Here is a 13950-nt window from a genome sequence, read left to right as displayed (position 1 = left end):
AAAAAAAAAAAAAAAAAAAAAAAAAAAAAAAAAAAAAAAAAAAAAAAGAAGAAGGAAAGAAAAATTTAAAAAAAAAAAATCCTTTCCCACCGAGCCTTTTTGGAAGAGTTGCTCGTCACTGTCTGCATGGGAAGAACTCGACTTCAGTCCTCTGCACTGAGCTGGGGAAAAACCAAACCAACAAAAAAAATCACCTGGCTCAGTCATTTGCTTCTTCATTCTCAGAGTCCAGCAAGGAACTCTCCTAGGAAGGTGCTAAAAATCCTCTGGAATTAACACCAAAGGCCAAAAATGCTTTTGCCTCTCGGGGTACCAAGCACAGACTCGAATTGGATGGGAGATTAGGGCTCTGGGAGCAGCCTCTCTCCTGTTGCTCTAGCAGCATTTGGACCCTATAAAATACACATTTATATAGAGATATGTGCACACAGCCACACTGCACGTGTTAAGTTGCCTTCCAGAATAATCCTGAGTTCTTTGAAATCTGATTATTTGGAGTATGTCACAATTTGATTTAAGAAATAAATATTGCGAGTAAAACTTCAGCGTAGCTCGAATGAGAGCTGTGTTATGAAATACCCTCTCTGTAAAATGCTACTATAAAATCCTCTCTCTATGTGAAATTCTAGATATAAATCCTGTGAAACAGCACACCCAGGGTTCCTGGGGGAGCCAGACCTCACACAGTTCTCAGCAGAGGTGCTGCTGCTCTTCTCCTGCCAGAGCCCCTCGTTCCTCCCACGGGGGCTCTGGGAGCCTGGCAAGGCTTGAACCTGAGCTCAGCTCACAGGAGCTGCTGATCCCCAGCAAATCAAGAAGCAAATGATTGACCCTGGCACTTTGTGGAGATGGAATCAGCCTCCAGCAAAGTGTGGGGTGGTGAGGAACAATTCCTGTGATTTTTATAACTTCGCTCTGTGCACAGTCTCAGCGGGGGGAGGGAGGGAAGCTCCTGCTTTTCTGCTGCCCCAGCCAAAGGAGGAACTGTAAGAACCAGGGAGGAATTGGCTTTTTACAATCCAGGAGTTCTGGAATCACCTTTTTGTCTGGGATCACCCCCAGGAAAGGAATCAGGCTGGGGTTTGCCAGGAAAACAAAACTAACACCAGTAACCTTCCCACATGAGTGCATGCACAGAAGAGCCCCTGCCCCGGTCTCTTCCCTCTCTGCTGGAATTCCAGGAGGATGGGAGGCGTTCCTGTCTCGTTTCTGCACCTTCTGTTTGTGTTCCTTCTTTCTGCTGCTGCTGTTTGCTCCCCTCGTGTGCACCCCGACCCCCAGCCCGTTCTTGCTCTGGTTTTCCCCTCGTGGAAAGGTTTTCCCTGGTGTCTGTTCCCTGTTCATGTGGTGCTCAAAGATGGTAGAAATCAGCCTTTTCCTCCTTCCTCTGCTGCAGAATTTTCCTGTTTTGCTCTCTGAGCACAGGGAGCAGGAGCTTTCCTTGCTGCCAGCTGGGCAAGGATTTAATCTCAGTTTAAAGTGCTGATTTTTAATTTTCTCTTTTCTCCCCACCTCAAGCTGCTTCCACTCCTGGTGCTTGTGGCAGCCTCTGAAAAACACAGTAAAAGCAAGAATTTCTGAAATCCCACAGACCAGTGGTAGGACAAGGAAGCCCTGAATAGAAACCAAAGGGTTGAGAGGATACCAGGAAACATTTCCTGCTCCCCTGCAGCAGCAGATGATTGGCATGCTGATGGCTTAGCAGGGAGTGGGTGCAAAATAAACTGGAAATGTAATGGCTCAGAGCAGTGCCCTCGGCTCCCCTGCCACCAGCAGGTTTGGGGAGCCTGGAGAAAAATCCTTTTTTCCTTGGTCAGGGTCTCCCTGGGTTCATTTGGAGCCCAAGGCTGGGCTGTCCTGGCTTCCCAGCACAGCGAAGGCTGTGGGAGGGAGGGCACAGCAACTCTGACAGCTAAAGCTCCTGTTTGGGGCCTTTTCTCCTTTGCTGATTGTCCTGGGGAGAATTTTGGGCATGGCTGAGCCTCAGTCCCTCGGCATCACCACCAGGAGCACAAGGTCCTGCGTCCCTTCTGCACAGAGAGGATTTAAATCCGATATTTGATGCTCAAACAGAGGAAATCTGGGCTGTGTGGAGCTGCTGGCTCTCACCCAGCCAAGCAGCAGCAGCAGCATGTGGGGTCCTCAAAGGGTTCCCCTGGTTTAAAGGTTGGGAAGGGCTCAGGAGGGAGGGACAGGCTGATCTCTGCCCTGGCATGGGGCACCCCTGCCCTGCTGTTCTGCATGTCTGAGCATGAGCCCCTTCTCCTGCTGACCACCTTCTCTCTCCAGCTACTCACATCTTCACTCATTGTAGGGTTGCTGATTCTGCTGGACTAAACTTTTCCCACTAAACTTCTTCCTCCTCTGTTTGACACACTAACCCAGTTTTCATTTTACAGCCCTGTGTTTGGATTGCATCCACCTGCTTGAGATAAATGAAATAAACACACATTTCTGGAGAGAAAACTGTGCTTTACCAGGGCTTGCACTGCTCCACCTGTTGGTTTTCAGCACTTAGGAGCATTCTCTTCTTTAAAGGGAAATGTTTCTCAAAGCAGAAATGAATTTAAGCTGTTGGGGGGAGGAAGGAATGAATCAGGAGCTAGAAATTAGATAATTCAAAGTGAAGAAAAGGAAGGAAAGTTTCAGCTGAGCGGGTAATTAATCATGGGAACGGCTGTGTGCAAAGTACAGCAGCATCTCTGACATTTAAAATGGAGAATAAGCATCTTTTCAAAGGATGTTCTTATTAGTCTTGGTGCTCAATCACTGGGAACAAGGTTCCAGGCTGTGTTAGATAAAAGGTCAGATTGTGTAGGTGCAGTGTTCCCTGGCACTCAGAGATCTCTGTCCTCATTGCTGATTGTGTGTGAGGCTGGGCAGGGAGCAGGGAGATGCTGCTCTCGATGTGTCCCTGTGCCCAGGGAGGGCAGGGACGGGGCTCTGCTGCCCTGGGGAGGCTCTGGGGGCTCGGGGCTGCCCCTGGGAGCTGTTTTGGGGCACAGGGACAGAGCCAGGCACTGCTGCTGCTGGGAATTCCTGGTGGCTGTCCAGGACACCTCCTGCAGCATGGCTCCTGCCACACAGCTCCACAGTCAAAGGCAGGGGCTTTGTGTGGTGTTTGTCTTTTGGGATTGAGGAAAATAACATTGCTTGTTTAACTGATGTGTTCAGTATGCCCAGGTGAGGATGAAGTTTTTCTGTTTATTTGTGCCTTAAACCACACTTGTGTCACCTTTTTGTGTTCAGTGTAGACTGAGAAAGCTGTCCCAGGCTGGAATCCACAGCTGGAACGTCCAGGGGCTGTGGGAGCCTTGCAATAAGGGGATAAAGGCAAAGGAGAGGATTTGGAAAAGCAAAATGTAACCTGGAAAAAAGGAGTGTTGCCTCTCCACATCCATCAGAGGAGTTGCTGTGTTGTTAAACACAAATGTGTGTGTCCCACACCCCTGGAGTGAGATTGATTCCCTTCTGGGAACAGTGCAGCAAAGTGGGATTCATCTTAAATCCCAGTGTCAGCCTAGGCTTTCCCATTGGTATTTCACCAAAAAATTGTGCTCCTGTTCCTCTGAAAGAGAGGAGGGAGTGAAAGGACTTCAAATTCCTCTGCAGATGAATTTTGGAAGGATGTTGGAAGGTGAAGCTTCCTGTGGCCACTCAGGAGTGCCTGTGCTGGCCATGAGGAGCTGGACACAGATCCAGGGCTGTGAATCTGGGATCAGACCTTCTGCATTTGGCTTTTTCAGCAGAGGTTCAGGGTGGGATTGGGATCCTCCGAGGGACTGGGTAGGAGGAGCAGTGTGGGAGCTGGGCTTGTGAATCAGTGAGCCCTGCAGGAGCAAGGGACATTTCCATTTCCTGCTGGTGGCAGGGTGCACTTTGGGAAATGATAGCCTTTTTCTCCAAAAAATGGTTATTCAGAAGAGTGAAGGGGTTTCTCTGAATCTCTCCAATATCCACTGGAGTTCCACTGCTGCAGGCTGAAAGAGGGGATGTGCTCTGGGGTTCTGTTCAGGTGTTCTCTCATTTAAGTGGTCCAGCAGCTCAAAAAGCCCTAAACAAATTCAGAGTGCAGCCCTGGGTCTGTCTGAGAGGCACAAGGTCCTTTTCAGTGGTGCTCTTCACATCCCATCCCACAGGAGCAGGTGTTTCACAGCAGTTCCTACAACAAAAGCAGCGAGGAATTCCTCGTTGCTTTGGGATTTTCCTGGGGAGGGGGGATGTGTGTCATTCTGGCTCCATTCCAGCACATGCAAAAATGGAAATTTGGTGTTTCAAATGCAAGGAATACTTGGGTGTGGCAAATATTTCCCTCAGACACACGGTGCCCTCTGTGTCTGGGTCAGCTCATACCCTGAGCTGAGGATAATAAAACGTTCTTGTGATTGTTATGAGCACTTTTTCCTTGCTAATGCCTGTTTATTTTTTCCACAAATAACCCTGAATGTTGTTGCAGGGGAACCCAGTGCCCCCAAGCTGGAAGGCCACATAGGAGAAGATGGCAACTCCATCAAAGTGAACGTCATCAAGCAGGACGATGGTGGCTCCCCGATCAGGCACTACCTGATCAAGTACAAAGCTGTAAGTGTGGCACAGCCCGGGCTGCCCTGGGCTCGGGGAGGGGCTGCAGTCAGCACAGAAACCTCTGTCACCCCCTTGCTTTAAATGTGAGTGCTGAGATGTCAGGGAGCACTTTGGCACAACTTGCAGCTTTTGCCCTCTGAAAATAGTTTAGTGGTGGGGAGAAGTGAGAGGAGGAGGTGAGGGGATTTCTTGTCAGAAAGAACAGGGTTCTGAGCAGGAGAGAGGCTGCTTTGGCATCTCACCCTCTGTGCCCAAGGGCATGTGATGGTGTCACTGAATCCCAGAGTAGCTGGGGTTGGAGGGAGCTCCACAGGGACGTGCCCAGGTGGGTTTGGGATGTCTCCAGAGAGGGAAACCTTCCATGGGTGCCTGTTCCAGAGCTCTGCCACCCTCCATGGGAAGAAATTCTTCACGTTGGGGTGGAACTTGTTGTGTTTTAGTTGGTGGCCACTGCTCCTCATGCTGTGACATGGAACAGAGCCTGGCCCCGTGCTGTGACACCCTTTGGGGGTGTCTGTGTGGGGTGACAGCGCTGCTGAGCCCCTGGGGTGCCCCTGGCCCTGGCTGATGCCTCACGAGGCTCCCTGGAGCAGAGTTAAAGGAATAAAGCTGGGATTTGTTAAAAGCCCTTCACAGGATCACCTTGGGCACTGCAAGAGCCCGGCCCTGGCTCCACCCAAGATGGGCCCCGGGTCAGGAGTTTCACACTCGGATCAGTTCTGCTCCATTTCCATCTCGGGGTGAATTGTGCAATTGCAGCTGCAGGTGATGCAGTCCCATCCTCCCAGATTGCTCTCCTCAATTCCCTGCTGCTTGTGCTTTTTGGGGCTGGAGCTGCAGCGCTGCCCTTGCTTGTGGGGCTGGGGAAGGATTGTTGTGTGTGCCTGAGCTGGGAGGAGAACTCGCTGACACTTTGTGTGGAGTTCAGAGTTAGGTACCAGCACAGAAAACACAAAAGCTGAACCTTGAGGCGAGGTGTGCTCTGTCCCTCCCTGCAGAAACACTCCTCGGAGTGGAAGCCCGAGATCCGGCTGCCGTCGGGCAGCGACCACGTGATGCTGAAATCTCTGGACTGGAACGCTGACTACGAGGTGTATGTGATAGCTGAGAACCAGCAGGGCAAATCCAAACCTGCCCACTACGCCTTCCGCACCTCGGCACAGCCCACCGTCATCCCAGGTACTGCTGCTCTGCCTCCTCCTGCCCATTAATGCCACACAGCCGCCCTAATGTGCCCCAGTAACCCTGACAGCTCGCTTGCTTGAAGCCCATCCTCTCATGGTTGGTTCCCCACCCCGAGCTGAGGGTCGTGGCTGTGTGCATACCTGTGGCAGGGATGTGGGAGTGCTCCCTGGCAAATCCCTGCCTGGCTCTTCCCAGGGGGTGTTGGCTCCTTGTGTTGGGTAGGAAAAGCTTTACCCGGAGCAGAAAGTGGAATTCCTGTTTTAGGCCCTTCAGCTCTGCTTTTCACAAGGCAGATTTCCCAAATCTCCCTCCCTGCTTTGTCCATCCTTGCAGGAATGGAAGTGTCAGGAGTTTGCTGGCAGTTGGATGGGAAGGCAGTGAAAATCTCTCTCTGAGCATTTTTCAGTTCAAATTACCAAATGACAGTCATCACAATCCAGTGTTGAGGAGGGCATTAGGAAAAAACAACTCAAAGGCTTTAGGATGCTGCTGGAAGCAATTAAAACAGACTGTACTTATTAGTGTGCTCATAAAGTGAGGGAGAAGAACAATTCCTGCAGAAACCAAGCAGAACTCTCAGCTGGGAAACTGAAATTGAGCAGTTTGTGGCAATCTGTTGGAAGGACAGTTAGGATTTCTTTTCTAGATGTGGACATTTAAAAAAAAAAGAGGGGGGAAATCCACACAAAGCAATCAAAATGTCAGGATGGGATTGCTGGAGTAGCTGTACATGGAAGTTGTGGTGGTTAAAGACAGGGATGCTGAGCCTGGGTTGGTGCTGCCAGCCCATCCTGAAGGGATTGACTTTTGATTTCATTCTGTTCATGTTTTCTCTTGAAACCAGCGAGTTTCCTTCAGTCTTTCCCCGAGAATTGAGTCCCTGCTCCCCTGTGCCCATTCCCTGGCTGAAGGGGACAGCTCAGCCCCTGTGGGAATGCTGCAGTCCCCCTTGGCTGAGGCAGATCGTGTTGTGGAGCACTGAAATGGGTGAAAAAGTGGGAAAAGTGGGACTGGCAGTGAGGAGGAGGGAGATGGGGCAAAGGAGAGGCTGGGGGTGCTTGACCAGGGCGTAGCTTTGGGTGGAAGGACCCTCAGTAACTCATTAAACACCTCACTCTGTGCTTCTCATTTCCAACAGCTCTAATCCTTGCTCCCCCTCTGAGCCCTTTAAATCCATGTAACACATGCAGGACCCTCAAAAACCCAGGGAAAACCCAGTTTTTGTTGCCAGAGGTGAAACTTTTCTGGTCCCCCTGAGGTTATTCCTCACTTAGCTTGGTGTGAAGCACAGGAGGGGCCGGATCTGAGGCTGCCCCTCCAATGCTGCACAAAACAAAAGCAGTTTTGGGCTGGAATTCAGGGGCTGGAATTCAGCAGCTCCTCAGACAGGGCTGTGTCCTTGTGCAGTGATTCTTGCTGGGTTTGTGACTCGTTCTCCTGGGTTTTTGGTCATTTTTGGCCTTCCAAGGTGTTCCCCAGACTGAAAACACTGGGGGAAATATTTGCAGTATTTGCAGGGACAGGTTGGTTTTTCCTCTGCTGTGCAGCCCCACAGGTTTTATTGGCACACTGCAGCAGGGAGGAGGCTCTGTGTGTTCCTTTCCTCGTTGTTTCCGTGGCATTTCTGTGTTTTTCTCTCAGATGAGCTGTGCAGGAGTCAGAGGCAGTGCTGTAACAGCCATTGCTGTGCCTGACAGCAGTAACCAGGGATTTCCTGCAGGAAAATGTGCTTTTATTGTGTGGAGTCCTTTGTTCCCCTCACCTGTGCAGAGGCCTGAGTGGCTGGAAGGATAAGGGTGTTATTTTCAGTAATAATAACAATAATGATAATGATAATGATAATAATAATAATAATAATAATCACATTGGAGTGGTTCCCAAGCAGCTGGGAGGCTGAAATGGCAAAGTCAGAGGATTCCTGAGACCTTGGTGCTCCTTCAGGATAATGTGGATTTTTTATCCAGGCTTTGGGGAAGGGCTGGGACAGGCAGGTGGATTCTCTGCTGCACCAAAGCTTTTCTTGTTTTCCTTTTTTCCCTGTTAAAGGCTGTGCTCTCAGGCTCCAGACACATCTCCCTGTCTCTCGCTGAGCCCCTTCTGTCCCATCATTTTTAATCTCATTTGCTTGCAAACCCCACCCACCCTGCCTTGGACCCTGCTCTGCAGCTTTGGGCTTTGCTGAGCTTCTGCCCCTTTTGTGGTGAATGTGCTGCTCCTTGAACCCTGAGCCATTTTAATTTACAAGATTAAATAAACCTTTGATTCTTATGTTTTCTGTATTTATGACCTAATTTTTTTTATCTATTTTTCTCTCTCTTTCTCTCTCTCTCTCTCTCTCTCTTTTTTCTTTCTTTTTTTCTTCCTCTCTTCCTTTCTTTCCCTCCCCTCTCCCTTTTTTCCCCCCGATTCCTTTCCTATGTCTGTCATCCATGGTCACCTTGGATCTCACGGGGAACATCCACGCTTGCCACATGCACCAAATTTGTTTTTAAAACAACCATATTCCCCCCTCTGGGAACCATTGTCTGGCGCCTGCAGCGACCTTGGGAAGTCCATCAACGTCGTCCTCCTTTGTCTCATTGCTTCTTTCTGCAGTGACTCTGCTTTTGCTCTGTTAGAAACTTTCAAAAAAAAAGAGTCAAATAAAGCAATATTTGCTTGGGAAGGCCTGGGTCCCACCAAGGTGTGGAAGGAGATAACTTTGCTTCAGAGGATCGTGTCAGTTCAGAGAACAAAACAAAACAAAAAAAAAGAAACAAATGCAGAACACTTAAAAAAAAATGTTTAATTTGAAAGAGTCAGTATTTTGTAACAAGGAAAAAAGGTTTAAGCCAAGTTTTTTCTCTTTAACATTTTTTTTTTGTTACTTGTAATGATTTTGCCCTTTTAAATGGCTGTAAAGAAAGATTTTTTTTGGTGTTGTTTGCTTGCTGTTTTCATCAAAGGAAGGTGCAATGCTGAAAGCCTTTAAGATCCTGCTTTTTACTGATTTCTTTGCACATCTGGTGCTGATCTTGTGCAAAAGGAGGCCCCATCCACAAACCCAAACCCACAGACTGTAAAAAGAAAGAGAAGATTTGTCAGAGACCATCCTGCTGATTGCCCAGATGTCTCTGGGGGCTTTTGCATGTGGATTGAAATGTCTGGAAGGTTTTCCTGCTGTGCTGGTCTGACTAGAAACATCTGCTGGGATCACACTGGGGGCACTGCTGCTTTTCCTTCTCCTCCTGGGCGACTCCTTGTCCCTCCCTCGTGTGCAGATTCCTCCTGGAACACAAATTCCCAGTGCTTCTCTAACGCTGCCTGGATTTCCACTGCTGTGTTATCACAGAGAAATCCCTTTCCTCGCTGTTCTAACAGAAAAATCTTAGCTTGGATGGAGTTACCTGAGCAGCAGAATTATTGTTACTGATCCTTAATAATATTCCTGGTTAACTGTGCGTGTGACAGGATTAATCCATGGTCTAAACTGGTGCACTAGAGCCAGCTTTGTTATCAAATCCTGGCAGTTTCCCTCAGCAAACTTCAGATGATTTTTGCTTTGCTTCTTTAGAAAAATAAACAAAAAAAAAAGAACAGAACATCCCCATCCCCCCCCACACAAAAAAAATCACAAAAAATCCGACACAACAACCCCAATGAAGTGTTTGGGATAGGAAATCCACTGGGATAGGAAATCCATTGGGATAGGAAATCCACTGGGATAGGAAATCCATCCCCTCTGATGCTGTCCTAAAATCAGGGAGCTCTCCCTTGAATTGTGTGTCCAGAATGTCTCAGACCCTCCCAGCTGGGTGGGATTCATCTTCCTGACAGAATTCTCACAGGGACAAACAAAATCCTGTCCCCACTCGTGTCTGACTCTGCCTTTCCTGCTCTGCTGTGTTTGTTCAGGCCTCGTTCTTTATCAGTTCTCAACTTTTCTGTCTGTGTTGTAAATGAGAATTTGGTGCAGGTGTCACACACAAAAAGCCTGTGGATTTCTATTTTTTTTTAACAAAACCCCCTCATTTCCAGTGTTGTAGAGTGCAGACACTTTGTGAGAGCTTTGGAGTTTGCTGAAGTGCAGCAAAATAATGCTGATGCTAAGAAATGGTGTGAGAAGTGGTGTGATTTCCCCTCTAACTGGATTAACTGAGCTCGCTGTAGATCTGGAATCAGCTTTTTGTGGCTTTCCCCACAGAGGGAGGTCACTGCCTGAGGCTGAGATGTTTCTCACCAAAATCAGAGTTATTAAAATTCTCTAACTTGGTGTGGAGTGGAGAGAGAGCAGCCCCTGTGGAGGGGGTCTGTCCCAGGAGAGATTCTCTGAGGCAGAGCAAGCAGCTGAGACATCATGAATGGGGCTGAAATGAATCCCAAACCCAACAGCAATCAGGAGCCCATCCAGCTTGGGACACAGACAAAAAGTGCTTCTTCCTGTTTGCAGAAATCAGGAGCATATCTGGGGTTTTTAGCACTGTTTTGTGCAGGTTTGTAACACACCAGGTACCACAGATCTGTCAGACCCTCCAGGTCTCGTGTCCAAGGTCCTAGGCCTTGATGTGAGTAAAATAAAATTGAAATAGAGTTTTTAGAAAAGGCAGAGATTCAGATCTGGAAGCAGGAGATGCTCAAACACTGGGATTTTCATGCCAGCTGCAGTTCCTGTGTGTGTGTGAGGGGCTGCAGAGCCTTGTAGGGTTCCCACTGTTTTTAAAGCCCCTCCACATTCTCAGAGTTGTTTTTTCAGGGCTTTGTTTGGCTGTTCTCATGGGCAGGAAGGTTTGGGAACTCCCTGTTCCACCTGCAAGTGTCTGCACCTCCAGGGTGCTGGGGAATAAAATGAAGGTTTTATCTAAAAGGTTTTAATTTAAAACAACTTCTCCCAACTCTTGGAGCTGCTGGAGTGGGGTCAGATTTATTCCAGGAAAGAGGATTTTGGTGTCATTCTGTGTTCAGCCTGCAGGAGAAGCTTTGGGGTGACCTAAACCTTCCAGGACCTGAAGGAGCTGACAGGAAAAGGGGAGAGGGATTATTTCCAAGGGATGGAGGGACAGGAAAGGGGGAATGGCTTCAGACTGACGGAGTGCAGGGTTGGGTGGGATCTTGGGAAGGAATTCTTGCATGTGAAGGTGAGGAGGGGCTGGCATGGAATTCCCAGAGGAGCTGGGATCCCTGGCAGTGCCCAAGGCCAGGCTGGACAGGGCTGGGACAGTGGGAGGTGTCCCTGGACATGGCAGGGGTGGGATTTAAGGTCCCTTCCAGCCCATTCTGGGGTGTTTCCATCCCCTGACATCCCCAGGACAGTCCCAGGGAAACAGCAGAGCCTGGAGGAGCAGAGCACTGAGGTTCCAGCAGGAATTCAGCGAGCTGTGGGATATCCCCCCTGCCCCAGGCTCTGTGTGCTCCCTCACAGATGCTGAAATGTGGATTTGTGGATTGCTGCCGCTGGCAGAGAAGGGTCCCTGTCCCCAGGGTGAGCTGGGGGTGTCTGAGGGAGCAGCTCTGTAAAACCTCGTGCAGAGGGAACTTCTCAGCGTGCACCGAGAGCAGAGAGCTTCTCTCTTCTGCTGCTGGATGCACAGAATGGATTTTCATTTGTTTTGTCCGTTCTTCTTTCTTTTGCCAAACCCTGTAGGACCTTTGAAATGCCTGGAGTCCCTCCTGCTCCTCTCCATCCTTTTTGTCTCTTTGCCTGTGCCTGGACATTGTGTAGCTGAGACCCCTCTGGGAAGACACAGCTGAGCTCTCTCTGCCAGGGCAGTTTTTGTACAGAAACTAAAACTGCTGGCTGATTTTCCTGTGCACTGTAAAAAGAGGGGGATTAGAAAAGCCAGTCTTGCAGGAAGCTCGTTTTCCGTTGGAAAGACGTAATTTGTAATTAATAAATTCTTCACTTCTTTAGAATTAAGGACTCCAGAAGTTCTTTAATGGTTTGTGTTTCCTTATTTAACTGGGGGAAATGTTGTTCCTCTTAGTCCTGAGAATGGCAAAAGGGTTGGACGTGGATCAGGTCAGAAATGTCCAACATCAGTTTATTACATTTATTTCATACACACAGTGGGAGCAGCTGCTCCACAGCCCATTTATTTATACATTTCTTTTGTACACAGGGTTGGTTTAGGTCCCAGAAAACCCTTCAGGGATGTCTTAAGTATTAGTTTCATTAAATACAACATAAATCCAGCTACAGGATGGAGGGGAATGGTTCTTGAAAGTATTTGTAGACCAATTTAATTTAATCAGATGGGACAGTCTGTGAAAAGAATAATCTCCACTGTGGTTCCTGCATTTTATAGGAACAGCAAAATCCCTTTACAAGGAAAAAGAAAGGCAGCACCAAGAGCCTCCCAAGTTCATGGGGTTGTGGAGGATTTTTATATTGTTTCCTTACTGCCAGTCCCTGGAAGGTTTGGAATATCAGTTCACACCATGAATTGGGATTTATGAAACCACAGCTAATAATGGAAAAGGTTCAAAAGTTGCTGCAAATTGCAGGGCTCTCTTACCAGCCTAGAAACCCAAATTGCAGGCAATTACCTCGGCCCAGTTTCGTTGTCTGAGGTGTAAAATCCCAGAATAGCACAAAAACAGGGACATTCCTCTGCAGGCTTGCCCTGGTTCTCCCCAGCTCCATCATCCTCCTGCCAGGGCAGAGGAGCAGGGCAGGGCTGGAGGGGAGCTCGATGGGGAGCAGAGGGGTCTGTGCCTGTCAGAACAGGAATCTGGGGGGGTGACAGCTCCTGGAAAAGCTGGGGAGGGGAGAGGAGGCAAAGAGCAGCACCCTGCTGTGAGTGGAATTTCCCAAAAGGGGAAAATTCCAGCTCTGGAGGCACCCAGGGGTGTCTGATCCCGGGATCCTGCCTGGGAGGGGTGACAGCTGCAGGAGCACAAACACATCAGAAGAGGGAAAATCCACGTCCTCCTCACTCCCTGCAGGCATCAGAGGGGGGTTAATTCATGTCTTTATTCAGCTTGCTGGCAGGGGCTGGGCTGTGGGACGATGTTCTGCTGCCCAGGGCTGGACCTGTGATGCCGGTGTTGGTCAGGTGCCTCACAGGGGTTCTCTCTACTTGTCCTGCTGGAATCTGCATTCCTTGGTCCACCTCGGGGTCACAAAACAGAGCAACTCCTCTCTGTTTGTTCTCAAATGTGTGGCAGAGGGGGTGGCTCTGTCTGGAGCCCTGGGAAGGCTCTTTCCACCTGTCCTCATAAATGGGGCTGAGGGGATGGAGGGGCTCTGCTGGGGGGTCTGCAGAGCAAAGATTCCAAGGGTTTGGGGCTCCAGGGGCTGGGACAGTGAGGGGCTGGGGGGCCACGAGCAGGTTCTGGAGAGCTGGGTCTCACCTGAGCCCCTGGGAAGGGTTTAACCCAGTTCCCACCACTGTCACCCAGTGATTTGTATCCCACCAGGAAAAATCCTGCTGCAGAGTCTGGGCTTTGCTTCCACCGCTCCTTGGGCCAGGGTTGGGCAGTGCCAGAGCCACTCTGGGCCTTCCTCTTGAGGAGGAGGAGGTGGAGGGAAGCAGGAGGAGATTCTGCTGTTTGCTTCCCAGGGATGGGAAGAGCCCCCTCAGGTCCATCCTTTCAGGCAGGGTAAAGCACTGGTTATGGCACAGGGCTGACAGAGGGTGGACTTCCCAAAAAAAAACAACTTAAGCCAAATCTGAGCCCTGGAACCTCAAATGTTAACCCGAACGCCTTCTCTTCTTCTCTCCCGTGGTCTCTGAAGCCAGCACTAGCCCTGCCTCGGGGCTGGGCACTGCTGCCATCATTGGCATCCTCGTGGTGGTCTTCGTGGCGCTGCTGGTGGCCGTGGATGTCACCTGCTACTTCCTGAACAAGTGCGGGCTGCTCATGTGCATCGCCGTCAACCTGTGCGGCAAATCCGGCCCCGGGGCCAAGGGCAAGGACATGGAGGAGGGGAAGGCGGCCTTCTCGTGAGTACTGCCCCCAAATGCCTCCCTGTGTGCCCACCTGGCAGGACAGCAGCTGCCTCGGGGAGCGGGGGTCCCTCATCTCCCTGGGGAGGGGCTGGGGTTTGCTTGGGGCCTGCAGGAAGGTTCTGGAGTTGTTCCTCTGGCTTTTTGTCTCGTTCCTGTTGGTAGCCATCAAATAGGTGCTGGACATCCCAGTGCTGGACATCCCAGTGCTGGACATCCCAGTCATCCCAGTCATCCCAGTGCTGGACATCCCAGT

At 49.8% G+C, this 13950-nt stretch overlaps 1 protein-coding gene across 10 annotated transcripts in view; it reads left to right on the top strand.

Annotated features, from left to right (window-relative positions):
- NCAM1 (neural cell adhesion molecule 1) overlaps positions 1-13950 on the top strand; it is an 82167-nt gene that overhangs the window by 62494 nt on the left and 5723 nt on the right. For 9 of the 10 annotated variants that reach the window (XM_015649807.2, XM_019008928.1, XM_019008926.1 and 6 more), the window contains 3 exons: positions 4457-4581; positions 5583-5763; positions 13484-13691. In XM_015649807.2, coding sequence (XP_015505293.1) covers positions 4457-4581; positions 5583-5763; positions 13484-13691 — 514 coding nt within the window. Of the gene's footprint in view, positions 1-4456; positions 4582-5582; positions 5764-8307; positions 11659-13483; positions 13692-13950 lie in introns of those variants that run through there. The other variant, XM_015649810.2, reaches the window with a different exon arrangement.

Source organism: Parus major, chromosome 24 (genome assembly GCF_001522545.3).
Source record: "Parus major isolate Abel chromosome 24, Parus_major1.1, whole genome shotgun sequence".
Classification (NCBI taxonomy): domain Eukaryota; kingdom Metazoa; phylum Chordata; class Aves; order Passeriformes; family Paridae; genus Parus; species Parus major.
The sequence above is the reverse complement of the archived record's forward strand: the minus strand, read 5'-3'. Positions and strand labels throughout refer to the sequence as shown.